Source organism: Lepidochelys kempii, chromosome 3 (genome assembly GCF_965140265.1).
Source record: "Lepidochelys kempii isolate rLepKem1 chromosome 3, rLepKem1.hap2, whole genome shotgun sequence".
Classification (NCBI taxonomy): Eukaryota; Metazoa; Chordata; order Testudines; family Cheloniidae; genus Lepidochelys; species Lepidochelys kempii.
The window spans coordinates 36,649,509-36,666,047 of record NC_133258.1 but is presented as its reverse complement, the minus strand read 5'-3'; the positions used below and the strand labels follow the sequence as shown (position 1 = coordinate 36,666,047).

Sequence of the window (16,539 nt, the reverse complement as noted above, 5' to 3'; positions counted from 1 at the left end):
TTTATACCACGCATCCTGGAATCATTACATTATCTTGAATGATTTCTATTGGGTGAAATTTTGAAAACTTTCTCGATGACTTAGTCATTTAGGAGCCTAAGTCCCATTGAAAGTAAATGGAACTTAGGCTCCTAAATGATTTAAACATTTTTCAAAAATATACCAATAATCAAGAAACACCTGTTATTTTGATTCAGACTAATTTTGATATTCGGAACTGAATTAGTCCAAAAATATTACCAATTAAAGAAGAAAAAAATATTTTTTGTCTTGACAGAAAATAGGTTGTCAGCAGTTAAACATGAATTCAAATAAGTGAGCAGCATGTTCTGATTGACATGGGAAGAAGCTAAGACTTCAGCAGGAGACTGGCAAAGATGGAAGATGGTGAAGGCCTTGTGTTCTGCATGGAACAGAGAGGCACAGAAAAAGAGAGATGCTCTGATCAGTTCCTGATTACACATGGTCAGTAAATATGTTAGCTATACAGGATATAGAATGTAAAGCAGTGGTTCTCAGCTGGGGGTTCTTAGAGGTCTTCCGGGGGTACACCAACTCAGCTAGATATTTGCCTAGTTTTACAACAGGCTACATAAAAAGTACTAGCAAAGTCAGTACAAACTAACATTTTATTCAATGATTTTATGCTGCTCTATATACAATATACTGAAATTTAAGTACAATATTTATATTCCAATTTCTATATTTTATAATTATATGGTAAAAGTGAGAATGCATGCGATTTTTCAGTAAGTGTGTGCTGTGACACTTTTGTATTTTTATGTCTGATCCTGTAAACAAGTAGTTTTTAAGTGATGTTTAACTTGGTGGACTCCTACAAGGGGTTCAGTAGTCTGGAAAGCTTGAGAACCACTGATGTAAAGCATACACAAAAGGTATGCAATGATTAAAATGTGAATACTTTCTGAGGGGAGGGTTTTTTGTTTTGTTTTTTTAAAGAAGAGGAATGGGTCATGGCATGCATTAAAAGGGCATTTTTAATTTCAATTGTTTTGACTATGTTTAAAAAAAAAAACAATTTACTGACAGAGCACCCTTTGTATGGAATGCCGGGAGGGGGACTTTTGGGGTTTTTTTTTGGTTTTGTTTTAAGAAGGGGTGAGGGGAAGGAAGTTTCTGTTCCCCTTATTAAAATGGATTTTTTTGGGTGGGCAGTAAAACCAAACATGTTCACAACTACCATACTCCTGTCTGTTGTCTTTTCAGTCTCAGGCCTTATCTACACGTAAAATTGAACTAGCTAAAATTATTTTTTAAACTTAAATGGGTGAAAACCCCAGTGTACTCTTAAATTGGTTTAAACTTGGTTTACATCAATTTAGTTTAATTCAGTAAATTATTGATGAGATTCCAATCTAGAGGAAATAAGTGCCCTGATCATTACTTAATCAAATTCCAACTGGTCACACTAACAATGGATCTTGATGCTCTGTGAGAACTTTGCATAACAACCTCCAGATGGAACTTTCTCCTTGCTGGCTGTTGAACACAATTGTCTGGGTCCTTTACTATGGAGACAAAATGCCCCCAAGTCAGGGCAAGCAACCAGCAACTCATATTGTAGTTTGACCCTTTCTAAAATATCCAATGATCTTGCCTACTCTCCAGTGTGTAATCAAGGAAAGTTGCTGTCAGAATGTAACCTGCCCTAAGTTGTTTTTCCACAATCATGATTCCAATGATCAGATCTCAGAAACAAGAGTTACAATATTGCTCAAAGGCAGTTTGTTGCGGTAAGCAACCTCTCAGCAATAAACCAATAAAAATATGGGTTTGCTGGTTTCTCACCCAAATGTACACTGCACCATCTGCTTGTTATGCCCTTCCTTCTTCACATTTGTAAAGTATTTGTATTTAAACAGATTTTTGAATGAGCTATTCAGAGTTGACTGAATGCTAGGACCATGCAACTCTGTACACTTAGAAAATATTTTCAAAAAATAACAAAGGGCAAAGAAGACCACCAAATAAAACATGTTAGAACCCCAGTTAAGACAAAGTTTAAAGGTTATGGTACTTTGGACACATTTATTCAAATGATCATTAAATGTATGCCACTAAGGGTCACAGATATGTTTTACAGCCAAATAGCAGAATAAAATGTGTTGGAAAACAGTATCAAAATCATTTAAAGATACTCTATATGCTCTCTAAGCCCTGGTCTATACTACGACTTTAGGTCGAATTTAGCAGCGTTAAATCGATGTAAACCAGCACCCGTCCACATGATGAAGCCCTTTATTTCGACTTAAAGGGCTCTTAAAATCGATTTCCTTACTCCACCCCTGACAAGTGGATTAGCGCTTAAATCGGCCTTGCCGGCTCGAATTTGGGGTACTGTGGACACAATTCGATGGTATTGGCCTCCAGGAGCTATCCCAGAGTGCTCCATTGTGACCGCTCTGGACAGCACTCTCAACTCAGATGCACTGGCCAGGTAGACAGGAAAAGAACTGCGAACTTTTGAATCTCATTTCCTGTTTGGCCAGCGTGGCAAGCTGCAGGTGACCTTGCAGAGCTCATCAGCAGAGGTGACCATGATGGAGTCCCAGAATCGCAAAAGAGCTCCAGCATGGACCGAACGGGAGGTACAGGATCTGATCGCTGTATGGGGAGAGGAATCCGTGCTATCAGAACTCCGTTCCAGTTTTCGAAATGCCAAAACCTTTGTCAAAATCTCCCAGGGCATGAAGGACAGAGGCCATAACAGGGACCCGAAGCAGTGCCGCGTGAAACTTAAGGAGCTGAGGCAAGCCTACCAGAAAACCAGAGAGGCGAACGGCCACTCCGGGTCAGAGCCCCAAACATGCCGCTTCTATGATGAGCTGCATGCCATTTGAGGGGGTTCAGCCACCACTACCCCAGCAGTGTTGTTTGACTCCTTCAATGGAGATGGAGGCAACACGGAAGCAGGTTTTGGGGACGAAGAAGATGATGATGATGATGAGGTTCTAGATAGCTCACAGCAAGCAAGCGGAGAAACCGGTTTTCCGGACAGCCAGGAACTGTTTCTCACCCTGGACCTGGAGCCAGTACCCCCTGAACCCACCCAAGGCTGCTTCCTGGACCCGGCAGGCGGAGGAGGGACCGCCTGTGAGTGTGCCTTTTAAAATACTATACATGGTTTAAAAGCAAGCATGTGAAAGTATTACTTTGCCCTGGCATTCGCGGCTCTCCTGGATGTACTCCCAAAGCCTTTACAAAAGGTTTCTGGGGAGGGCAGCCTTATTGCGTCTTTCATGGTAGGACACTTTACCACTCCAGACCAGTAACACGTACTCGGGAATCATTGTACAACAAAGCATTGCAGTGTATGTTTGCTGGCGTTCAAACAACATCCGTTCTTTATCTCTCTGTGTTATCCTCAGGAGAATGAGATATAATTCATGGTCACCTGGTTGAAATAGAGTGCTTTTCTTCAGGGGACACTCAGAGGAGCCCGTTCCTGCTGGGCTGTTTGCCTGTGGCTAAACAGAAATGTTCCCCGCTGTTAGCCACAGGGAGGGGGGAAGGTTGAGGGGGTAGTTTACTCTGAAAGAGTGTAGCCACTGTTTTATAAAATGTGTCTTTTTAAATACCGCTGTCCCTTTTTTTTTCTCCACCAGCTGCATGTGTTTCAATGATCACAGGATCTTTTCCTTCCCAGAGGCTAGTGAAGCTTAGAAAGAAAAAAAAACGCACTCGTGATGAAATGTTCTCCGAGCTCATGCTGTCCTCCCACACTGACAGAGCACAGACGAATGCGTGGAGGCAAATAATGTCAGAGTGCAGGAAAGCACAAAATGACCGGGAGGAGAGGTGGCGGGCTGAAGAGAGTAAGTGGCGGGCTGAAGACAGGGCTGAAGCTCAAATGTGGCGGCAGCGTGATGAGAGGAGGAAGGATTCAATGCTGAAGCTTCTGCAGGACCAAACCAGTATGCTCCAGTGTATGGTTGAGCTGCAGCAAAGGCAGCTGGAGCACAGACTGCCACTACAGCCCCTCTGTAACCAACCGCCCTCCTCCCCACGTTCCATAGCCTCCACACCCACACGCCCAAGAACGCGGTGTGGGGGCCTCCGGCCAACCAGCCACTCCACCACAGAGGATTGCCCAAAAAAAAGAAGGCTGGCATTTAATAAATTTTAAAGTTGTAAACTTTTTAAGTGCTGTGCTTAAAGTGCTGTGTGGCATTTTCCTTCCCTCCTCCACCACCCCTCCTGGGCTACCTTGGTAGTCATCCCCCTATTTGTGTGATGAATGAATAAAGAATGCATGAATGTGAAGCAACAATAACTTTATTGCCTCTGCAAGCGGTGATCGAAGGGAGGAGAGGAGGGTGCTTAGCTTACAGGGAAGTAGAGTGAACCAAGGGGCGGGGGTTTCATCAAGGAGAAACAAACAGAACTTTCACACCGTAGCCTGGCCAGCCATCAAACTGGTTTTCAAAGCTTCTCTGATGCGTACCGCGCCCTCCTGTGCTCTTCTAACCGCCCAGTGTCTGGCTGCGCATAACCAGCAGCCAGGCGTTTTGCCTCAACCTCCCACCCTGCCATAAACGTCTCCCCCTTACTCTCACAGATATTGTGGAGCACACAGCAAGCAGTAATAACAGTGGGAATATTGGTTTCGCTGAGGTCTAAGCGAGTCAGTAAACTGCGCCAGCGCGCCTTTAAATGTCCAAATGCACATTCTACCATCATTCTGCACTTGCTCAGCCTGTAGTTGAACAGCTCCTGACTACTGTCCAGGCTGCCTGTGTACGGCTTCATGAGCCATGGCATTAAGGGGTAGGCTGGGTCCCCAAGGATAACTATAGGCATTTCAACATCCCCAACGGTTATTTTCTGGTCTGGGAATAAAGTCCCTTCCTGCAGCTTTTGAAACAGACCAGAGTTCCTGAAGATGCGAGCGTCATGTAGCTTTCCCAGCCATCCCACGTTGCTGTTGGTGAAACGTCCCTTGTGATCCACCAGAGCTTGCAGCACTATCGAAAAGTACCCCTTGCGGTTTATGTACTCACCGGCTTGGTGCTCCGGTGCCAAGATAGGGATATGGGTTCCGTCTATGGCCCCACCACAGTTAGGGAATCCCATTGCCACAAAGCCACCCACTATGACCTGCACATTTCCCAGGGTCACTACCCTTGATATCAGCAGATCTTTGATTGCGTGCGCTACTTGCATCACAGCAGCCCCCACAGTAGATTTGCCCACTCCAAATTGATTCCCAACTGACCGGTAGCTGTCTGGCGTTGCAAGCTTCCACAGGGCTATCGCCACTCGCTTCTCAACTGTGAGGGATGCTCTCATCTTGGTATTCATGCGCCTCAGGGCAGGGGAAAGCAAGTCACAAAGTTCCATGAAAGTGCCCTTACGCATGCGAAAGTTTCGCAGCCACTGGGAATCGTCCCAGACCTGCAACACTGTGCGGTCTCACCAGTCTGTGCTTGTTTCCCGAGCCCAGAATCGGCGTTCCACAGCATGAACCTGCCCCATTAGCACCATGATGCATGCATTGGCAGGGCCCATGCTTTCAGAGAAATCTGTGTCCATGTCCTGATCACTCACGTCACCGCGCTGATGTCACCTCCTCGCCCGGTATCACTTTGCCAGGTTCCGGTGCTGCATATACTGCTGGATAATGCGTGTGGTGTTTAATGTGCTCCTAATTGCCAAAGTGAGCTGAGCGGCCTCCATGCTTGCCTTGGTATGGCGTCCGCACAGAAAAAAGGCGTGGAACGATTGTCTGCCGTTGCTCTGACGGAGGGAGGGGCTACTGATGACACGGCTCACAGGGTTGGCTTCAGGGAGCTAAAATCAACAAAGGGGGTGTATTTACATCAAGGAGTATTTCAGGCAGGACTTCACGGAGGGTTCCAATAAGAAATGGTGCACCTAAGTTATCGTTCTTATTGGAACAAGGAGGTTAGCCTGGCCTCTGATTGATACATGGCTAGATTTACCTCGCGGCACCTTCTCTGTGAGTGACTGCAGTGTGACCTAGAGGAATAATACCCCTAGACAGGGGAGGAGGCAAATGAGTACAAAACAAATCTGGTCTATTTCTTGTTTTGATCCACTCCATCTATCTTTTACATCTTTGGCTGGCAGCAGACGGTGCAGAAGGACTGCATGCCATCCACATCTCATGGCTGCTCGGCAGAAGATGGTACAGTACGACTGCTAGCCATCCTCATCTCTTGCCTGCCTGGCAGAAGATGGTACAATACGACTACTAGCAATCCTCGTCTCTTGCCTGCCTGGCAGAAGATGGTACAGTACGACTGCTAGCAATCCGTATCGCCTGCCTGCTCACCATAAGACGGTTCTATAGGACTGACTGCAGGACTAAAGAGAATGACCTGGTCAAGTCACTCCATATTTAGTCCCTGCGCCCATGTCCGTCCAGGCGCTCCCAGCCGACGTGGCCAGGAGCACCTCAGACATGACAAGGACGACTACCAGTCATACTGCACCGTCTGCTGCCAGAAGGCAATGGGTTGCTGCTACTGTGTAGCAAAGCCGTACCGCGTCTGCCAGCACCCAGGAGACATAGGGTGACGGTTACCTGAGCGGGCTCCACGCTTGCCGTGGTATGGCGTCTGCACAGGTAACTCAGGAAAAAAGGCGCGAAACAATTGTCTGCCCTTGCTTTCACGGAGGGAGAGAGGGAACAGGGGCCTGACGATATGTACCCAGAACCACCCGCGACAATGTTTTAGCCCCATCAGGCATTGAGATCTCAACCCAGAATTCCAATGGGCAGCGGAGACTGCGGGAACTGTGGGATAGCTATCCACAGTGCAACGCTCCGGAAGTCGACTCTAGCCTCAGTACTGTGGAAGCGCTCCGCCGAGTTAATGCACTTAATGCACTTAGAGCATTTTCTGTGGGGACACACACACTCGAATATATAAAACCGATTTCTAAAAAACCGACTTCTATAAATTCGACCTTATTCCGTAGTGTAGACATACCCTAAGAATGAAGGAGGCAAACAGCTAATGCTAAATAAATACTGAGCATGGTCCTTATTAAAAGTGGCCAATACTATAAACGTAACACTGCATATATTGAGTGATATTATTTTCCCCTCTTCTGGTAGACAGGCAGCAAGTAGAATGTTATGCTTGGTATCCTTTTTAAGAAGGAAGGAAGGAATGTTGGAGTCAGAACATTCCATAAGGTTTGGGGGAGTGGTAACTGGAAAGAGAAAAGGGAAAAACTAAAGAAAGTACATTAACAGCAGCAGCAGGACCCCACAGAGAAGGAGGGTAATGGCAAAGTGTCATTAAGGTAAAATCAGAGTAAAAGGTAGCAGAGTATATCTCAATGTTTTTCAATAGAGTTCCCTTTTGTAACTCAGGGAAACAGAGAGAGGACACAACTTTTGTTCTGAACTCTTTTACTTCTTCATAATTTTGTGTAGTGCTTATTAATAGTCTAAAGTTGTATTACAGTAGCACCCACAGACCTTAACAAGGATCGGTGGCCCATGCTGGGCACTTTACAAACTCATAAATCCCAGCCCCAAAGAAGTACCATATAAACACAGATTAGACAAACAAAGACAAGAGGCTGAGAGCACACACTGCCAATGTTAGTTCATGAAGATCTCCATGAGAGACCACAGGGAAGCCTGCACCATCAAAAACACAGTTTGAGAATCCTTGTTTTATTTGCTGTAATTTAGATGTTCATTCAGTTTTATTTGTAATGGAATCAGTTGGCTCTTGTTAACACTAATAGTTCCATAGCAAAAAGAAACAAAACCCAGCAGCAGGATAAGAGAATGAACAAAAAAAAAACAACCTCAGCACATTTGAGTTCATCCAATGCTCATTGTACCACCTCTCTGGATTGTTTTGAATTTCTGCCCATGTTTACAGTAGTAAATATATAACATTTTTTTAATCAGATTCTGAGTGGAACCAAATGGTTAAGGCAAATGGGACCAGCCATTTCATTTTTTTTTTTTAAAGGGAGGAAAAATTCGTCAGAAACCCTATTATTTTATACAGCAACCCTGCCAAACATATAAATCATTATAAATTTCTCACCTGAGCAATGTATATTATAAAAAGTAGTTTTACAACTGTAGTTTTCCAGTAAGTAAAGTTTTAGCCCCAAATCCTGTAAACACTTATTGTTTCTCACTATTAATAGTCCTATCACAAGTGTGCATCTTTACAGGTTCAGAACCCTACGGACTATTCACAGTGAGGAAAGTTAAGCATAAGCATAAATGTTTCCAGGATCAGACCTATAGTATTCAAAATATACAGCTACTAAAATATGGACTGATGTATAGACGTTTTCTGACTATGGGGCAATCCTTACCTTCCATCTTTACCAAGAATATCAATATATAAACCCAAAATGAAATATCTGTAAAAATTACAATTTTGACAGAGAAATCCCCTGAGAAAAAAATTATCAAAAGTTTGTTTTTAAAAAAGAATGTTTCAAATTTCTATACTATTTCATGCAATCAGGGCTTGGAAAATGTACCCAGCATCTTTTCAAACAAGGTGAAAAATACCTGTGCAAGCAAATGAAGAATAAAATGTATTTTTTGTGTAATTGCTACAGATTGTTAGTTAAGATTATATTTAATATCTTTATTTTAAATGTAATTTACTACTTCTCTTTTCATTTAGTTCTATCTTATTTCTCTTCTTAACTTCATTCCACCATGTTTTCCTCTTTTATTTCACATACTACATCGCAGTGTATCTTCTCCAGCAGTGGTTTTACTGTCTGTTTTCTCTTTCCTTCTGCCTCCCTCAGGCTATATCTACGCTGCCACTTATGTTGATATAACTTACATCACTCAGGTGTGTTAGCCACCCATGAGCAACGTAAGTTACACCGACCTAGCGTTGTCCCCACCAGCCCTTATAACACCAGGAGAGCTTTTCCCATCAACATAGCTACAGCCGCATATGCTCTCTAGTGTATCCATAGCCTCAGTCTCTTCTCATTTTCTCCCTACATCTACCTCCTCCCCTGTACTTTCTGTTTCCTCTACTCCCAAACTCACACTCTCAGTACCAATTCTCTTTTCAAACTAACAACTACTTTCCCTTCAGACCAATCAACTCACACAAAGAGAGAGCTTGAAAATTTTACCAAACATTAATAGCCAGAGGACTAAACTTGCCTGCTAAATATCAGTTAAAAAGAGGGAGGGATAGCTCAGTGGTTTGAGCATTGGCCTGCTAAACCCAGGGTTGTGAGTTCAATCCTTGAGGGGGCCATTTAGGGATCTGGGGCAAAAATTGGGGATTGGTCCTGCTTTGAGCAGGGGGTTGGACTAGATGACCTCCTGAGGTCCCTTCCAACCCTGATATTCTATGATTCTATGATACAGGGCCCACTAATGAGTAGCACCTCCCAGGTAAGAAGACAACATGAGCTACTGGGAAAGGGGAGGATGCTGGGATACTTATCAGTGTGCCTTCTTTGCATTATGCTTACCTTTCATATCCGCCTTTGTTTAACAGGTGTTTAAAAAAAAGTTTAGACCCACTGCCCCAAACACCTTTGTCCCCCTAATCCTCAAACCCACAGCCTCCTGACTGCTGCAAGCATTAGGGATCTCACTACTCTACCTTCACCCCTGGCTCCTGTGATTGGGACAGGGAGGGTAGCTGTGCCTCTGCTCCTGTGTCCCTTCCCAAGCATCCATTTTTGAATCTTTCTACCCAGTGAATAGCTCCAGTGCCTGCCTTTGTTGCTCCCAATTTTCAAAAACAGCAGATTGAAACTGATCTGACTCTCGTGAATCTCACTGCTTCCTTTGGACTTCCCAGTAGAGGCAATGAAAATTGACATGACTAGTCACTTTTCATTCTACAGCCAAAAAACTGAGCTGTAGCAGAGGCATTGAAGACATCTGTCAGCAGACTTAGGAAGACAGTACCACATCAGAGTGGTAGCCGTGTTAGTCTGTATCAGCAAAAACAACGAGGAGTCCTTGTGGCACCTTAGAGACTAACACATTTATTTGGGCACAAGCTTTCATGCACTAACACCCAAGATGAAGTGGGTTTTAGCCCACGAAAGCTTATGCCCCAAATAAATGTGTTAGTCTCTAAGGTGCCACAAGGACTCCTCGTTGTTACACTCAATTTACACTCAGTTGTTTACACTCAATTTACAATTGGATGCTTATTTTTGCAACCATCTACTGAAGCTAATGGCACTCATCAATAAAAGCTTCCTACTGAACCCGGTGACTGGGTAAGCCAATTTTTCAAGCCCCAATTATAAACTATGGCTCAAATATCAAATTTGATAGCAAAGATGAAGAGGCAGCCTCTTTAATCATATGGCTAATATCATATCCTACTTCAATAAGTCCTATAATCTGTGACTTGTCAACTAATAGGTACTAACAACAGTTACAGACCTTCAGAATTTTTAAAGCAGCAACCACACGCAAAAACAGTTGCAACCTTGTTGATACCTAAAATGCATACCACTTTATGGACTCACTAGATTGATCCCTCTAATATACTGGTAAATTGGACATCTATAAAGCACACATTCTGTGCTGTAGTATTTCTTATATCAAGAGACAAGACAGTGTAATGGCTGTACTAAATGCACAGAGCCCAATGTAAGATTTACAAATCTTTCAAATATTGTCATAAAAATATAGTTCTACTAAGAAAGTGACTTTGTATAAATGGCAGCTTTATTTTTAATAGATCTGCACTCTATGTGCATTACAAGCCATATCCACTTGTGCGAGAAATTTTTACTACTTTTTAGTCCTGTTCACACTGCATAGCCAACAAAGCTATGATAGAGCGCGCTGGATTCTGTTCTTATTCACCCTCAGAATTCCAGCTACAGTGAACTCAATTAAACCTGTACAACCCCAGTTTCTTAACTGGGACTACCTGGGTGTAGCCAAGGAAAAAAACTATGAGGATCAGAATAGGCCTGCACAGGTGTAATTGAGAGCAGAATCTGGCCTGTGGAATCTTTTTTACTGGAGATGATCAGGAGTAAATTAAGGCAAGATACATTATTATTTGTATTACAGCAGCATTCAAAGACCCCAAATCATGAGCACAAAACACAGAATGACACCCTTGATGCAAAGAACTTATTATTAAATTTAGAATAAAATGCACCTAGGGAAAGGGAGGACAAGAGTAACAGTAGTAAGAACACACATTTACTTAGGTGCCATATGCACAACCTGATGGTTCTGAATCATTTAAATTTTTAAAATATAAATAAATATCAGCAATTCCCACCAGCACTCTACTTAGTCATTTATTTGGAGATTTTCTGTAGGCATCAGGAAGAAGTGGGTCTTGAAGATGCCACTAGAAGGATGAGAGGGTATTAACTTTACAAGCTATTTTGGAGACGGTATTCCCTGAACCAGGGATGGAGCAAAAGTAGATTCAAGGAGCTGCAGACATTGAACTGGGACACAGCCCAGGGACACACAGAAGACCTGATCCTGCACTTTGATCCACTCAGGTGAAATGTGTTTATGCAGAGCTCCATAGATTTCAGTAGGACTGCACTAGTGTAAGAGTCTGCCTGTGTGAATCAAGCCAGAATATGGATCTCCAATCATGGAATACAGAAATGGCAATATCAGAAAATGGGGAAGCAGGAGGGTAAGAAACTGGGACTGTAACAAGCACTTTTGCAGAAGGAAGACATTTGATTTGTGAAAAGAACATTTGTCTGGATTGTATCCAGGTCCATTTTGTTTTAAACCACCACTGGAAGTGATGTGTGAGCCAGAAAGAGTACAGCTCAGCTCTCAGCTCCCATGGTGAGGCAGTTATAAACTGAAAAAAATGAGCTCTGGAAATCAGTGAGACACAATATACAAGGAAATCCCATTACGCCATTTTTACAGAGTCACTTTTCAGAGTAGAGCCATACATTAAGAGGGAAAAAAAAGATAAGGTAAGAATGGCAAATAAAGTGCTGCCAGTGAAAACATGCTAAGACAAATGTACAATAGCTCTCCAGTAGTGTTGTTTGCAGGATTTGTATATGTTCCTGTTCTAGCAAGAATGAATGTATTTAAATTAAATCAGTTAATTAATACTTTGAAACAATCCAGCTATCATTGCCATGCAGGACAAATTATTTGTATTGCCTTACAGTAAATATGACACTAACATAAAATTATAGCTAAATAGAATAGAAAATGAAGGTAAACATAGATACTGACAGATGCTTTATAGATTTGGCTGGAACATTTCTACAGATTTCTATTGTCCTTACCTCTGTGAAATGCGTTAGCTGGCTCAGTCTAGTTCATAGCGGACAAGGGTCCACACCAAATTGTTTACAACCTTGCCAATCTTATCGTCTTTAATGCACTTAAAAATACTTATCCCAAAAGAAAGAGATATAATCTGATGATTCACAAACTGAAAGTGATTTAAATGTATTTTATTTTTGATGCTAAAAAAATAAGCCATTGCTGAAAGTGGAGGTTCATAACATTCCTCCTACCTGGGTGATGACGTGTCTCCATAAAAGCATAAAATTTGTGTGAGAGTTTATAGTACATACTATTAATGAACTAAGTAGCACTAAGGTAAAGTATAATTATGTAAACCATTTGGTGCCTAGATACTACCGCAATAAGTACCTCAGAAATGTATGTAATAATTAATTATAAGTATTCATAGTGTATATCTTTGAGCTACAGGTAAAAATATTACTTTTGACATATTCATATCCAGTGGAGATCTTCAAGGTACTGCTTATTAGATCAATTTTATCAGTGTCTGTGCCAAGGGATTCTTAAACTTTTCCATACTGTAAGAGTATCTTGTGGTCCACCTCCTTCCCATTCACCATCACATAACATAACTGTAGCAGCTACAGAAATTGCTTATACGGAAAAGTATTATTAGGAAAGTACTTGATATATTTCTAATTGCCTTTTAATGGTGATATAGTAGGTGGAAACAAGGAGGACAGTCATCACCATGTGAATCGTAAGAGCTCAACAGACCACCAGCAGACTATAGGCCACACTTTGAGTACAGGTTTCAGAGTAACAGCCGTGTAAGTCTGTATTCGCAAAACGAAAAAGAGTACTTGTGGCACCTTAGCAACTAACCAATTTATTTGAGCATAAGCTTTTGTGAGCTACAGCTCACTTCATCGGATGCATCTCTAAGGTGCCACAAGTACTCCTTTTCTTTTTACTTTGAGAACAGTTGCCGTAAGCCAAATTGAGCATATTTAAATGTTAACCTTTTTTTAAAAAATGTCCTTTACTACATCATAGGCTAGAACAGTTACTCAGATTTGAGAGACTAGAGGGTTTGATATTGGAGAGGTTAGACAAATATAATGTTTGTATTGTTCATATATTTTCCTCTTACTTACAAATTATAAATATCCCTGGTGATGAGAGCTCTGCCTTGTCCAGTTTTAATCTAATATATTTTGCTGTTGTACGCATCAATATATTTGCCATGTGTCCAAACCTTTTAGACTCACATCCCTATTGTTAGGATTTAAAAAAACAAAACAAAATCAAGATGATTCACAACACGAGACTCCAGAAAACTGTGTAAAGCTCAATGACCAATATAAAATGTGCTCTGTATTTGTACTTAGTTCCAAATGCAAGAAACATTAACCACCCACTTCCTGTGTTGTTCACTAAAACTTTTACAGCTTCTTCAGGACTGCTCCAGTACTGCCAGAAGGGTTCACATTGTGCCAAAGAGGGAATCAGAAATGTGAAATAATTGTACATTAAGATATTTAGAGTCTGAAATGCAGCATGGCTTTCTGAAAATAACTGAAAGTCAAAAGTCCATATGTTACAGTAGGTCATGCAGAAAATATCCAAGGCCAATCTCTGTTCTCCTAGGTTTTCCATGGTTGCATTTGTGTAAGTGAGGGCAGGAATTAGTTCCAGGAGTGTTTCTGTAGCCCAAGAAACATATAAACAGGTTAATGGAGCCAATTCTTTTCTCATAATGAACTCTAAATCAAAGTGTGTGTGGTTTGTATGGATTCTCTTTTTTATTAAAAGGGTGTGGGCAGAAAGGTTAACACTGGTTTCTTTAAAAAAAATCAATGTCAAAAATATTTAGACCAAATTCTTTAACGGCTTTCACCCCATGCGATTCCACTGAAATCAACTGAATCGTAATGTTGCAAAGACTTATGCATGTATTTAACTCTACGAGCAGAAAAGATTTAATCCTATTGACATAAATGTGACCATTCACACTTCATCAAATTAAGCATTTGCACAAATCTTTGCGAGATTGGAGCCTTGGCCTGTATTGGGTATAATTCCGTATAGAATTTGGCCCCTGGTGTATTATTATATGTCCACGCTGCTGCTTAAAATTCAGCCAAAAGTATGACATTCCCAAATGATCCATTGCCACCAATGAAATATACTGTACCAAACTACTAGAAAGAGTCACCCTGAAAACATTTTAGGAATCATAAACATTTTAAAAACCAACGGCTGTTATTAGATACAAAATACCATGTTTCACGATTACTTTTATTTAAGAACATCTACAAATCCACAAGGATTGACCAAAATCCAGTAGCTCTACAATTCAACAGCCTGATTTATGAAAGCAACCAAAAAGTGTGTTCAATTGAAAACATCTAGGGCTGGGTGGAGTGCGACGAAACCTTTCACATAAAAAAGCGAATCAAAGCCAAGTCTCCAATGGTGAAGCAACAGCTTCTTAAACAGCTCTCTGCAGCTCGGCTCCCTCCGAAAGATGTTGCTGAGAATAATTAATGAAATGATCCAAGAAAGGAAAACTGGAGCCCGCTGAGTGACTTCACCACCACTCGCCCTGCTGGCTCCAGGCCTCGAGGGGGGAAGCCACACAGCCGCGGGCCAAGCTCAGCCGTGCAGCACCTCGGTGCCTTCAAGAGCAGATAATCAGACAGAGGGAGAGAGAGGGGGACACCAAAAAAGCGAGAGAGGAATGCACCAGGCAGAAACAACCGGCGAGCAAGTCACTGACCACAGCCATAGCTACCAGAACCGGGGGGTGGGGGGAGCTGCTTCACCCCCTGCTCTCTACAAATCAGTCTCCACTGGAGCTAACAAAAGACTCCAGCGGGAGAGGGCAGCCCAGTGATCGGGGCTTCCAACCCGAGAGGCTAGAGACAAAGGGCTGTAGCGGCTGATGCACGGTGCCCTCCGCCCCAGGTGCCCCGGCCGAGACCCTCCTGCTGCCCCCTCCAGGCCTCTCCCTACATTCAGGGCGGGAAGCTCCCGGCCTCCCTCCTTCTCGGGCTGCTGAAGCCCCCGCCCGGGGGGTACTCACAGGATGGTGGTTTGGGGCGACACGGCGGGGACGCTTTCCAGCATCAGATGCATGCAGCGCACCGTGGTGCGGAAGCACAAGCAGCGGCTGGGGCACCACACGCTGCCCCGCGGCGGCTGGGGCTGCGGGGAGGCGGCGAGGAAAAGCGCCCCGCTCCACAGCAGGAGCACGAAGCCGAGCCCGGCCGCTGATGTGCAGCGGGCCATGGTGCGAGGGGCAGCGGGAGGAGGGCGAGGGGCGGCAGCAGGTCTCCACCGTGCCTGCTCCGCTCCCAGCTGCGGCTGCTCTCGCTCCTGGACCTGGAGGCGACTCCCTGCCCGGCGCAGGCTGGAGAGAGGAGGGGAGGGACGGCAGTGGGACCGCCCCAGCCGGCGCGCTCGGAGAGCTGGGCAGGCAGCCCCGCCACTGGCTCCCCGGCCCGACCAGGGGCGCAAGAGGGCCCCGGCCCCGAGCAGAGCGTTCCCCTGCGAGGCACCGCCCGGAGAGGGGGAAGCGGCTTCCTCCGCCAGAGGGAGCATGGAGGGGGCGGCCCGAGGAAGCGCATGGCCGAATCCCCTCACCCCCACCAGGGGCACAGAGCGACAGCCCGCTGCACGTGTCCGACCCTCCATCCCCATCCCCACCAGGGCCACAGAGCAACAGGTTACCCCACTGAGGGGACCACACACATCTGAACACTACCGCACCCAGGGCTCAGATAGCAACAGGTCCCAAATTACCCGGTGAGGGGTCTTCGCACATAGCCAAACCCTCCTCCCTTCCCTAGAGGGGCAGAGAGAGACCCCAACAAGGCCCACAAATGACACCAAGGAGAACACCCATTGCCAAGTCTCCTCCCTTCCCTAGAGAGACAGAGGAAGCATTCATCCCAAAGAGCATACACTAAATAAACAAGACAGAGGAGAACTGGACAGGTTCTAAATAAACAAGACAGGTGGGAGGAGAACTGGACACAGAGATGAAGTGGCCTAGTGGAATTGTCAAAAGTGCCTAGGAGCCTAACTCCCATTCATTTGTTCTTTTACGAATCCCACTAGGCACCTATCTGCATCTTTAGGTGCTTAAATACCTTTACAAATCTGGCCCAAAATGTCTTACTGAATGTCATACAGCTGATCAGTGGCAGAGCCCAAAATAAAATTGAGCCCTGTGCTCTATCTGCTTGATTATGCTGCCTACATCAAGAAGTGGAGCCAAGAGGGATGTCTGAGTCCAT

At 43.9% G+C, this 16,539-nt stretch overlaps 1 protein-coding gene across 1 annotated transcript in view; it reads right to left on the bottom strand.

The window, feature by feature from the left end:
- PXDN (peroxidasin) overlaps positions 1-15,618 on the bottom strand; it is a 152,719-nt gene extending 137,101 nt beyond the window's left edge. The window contains exon 1 of the mRNA XM_073336142.1: positions 15,324-15,618. Coding sequence (XP_073192243.1) covers positions 15,324-15,529 — 206 coding nt within the window. The 5' untranslated portion in view covers positions 15,530-15,618. The remainder of the gene's footprint in view (positions 1-15,323) is intronic.
- Positions 15,619-16,539: the final 921 nt, after the last annotated feature.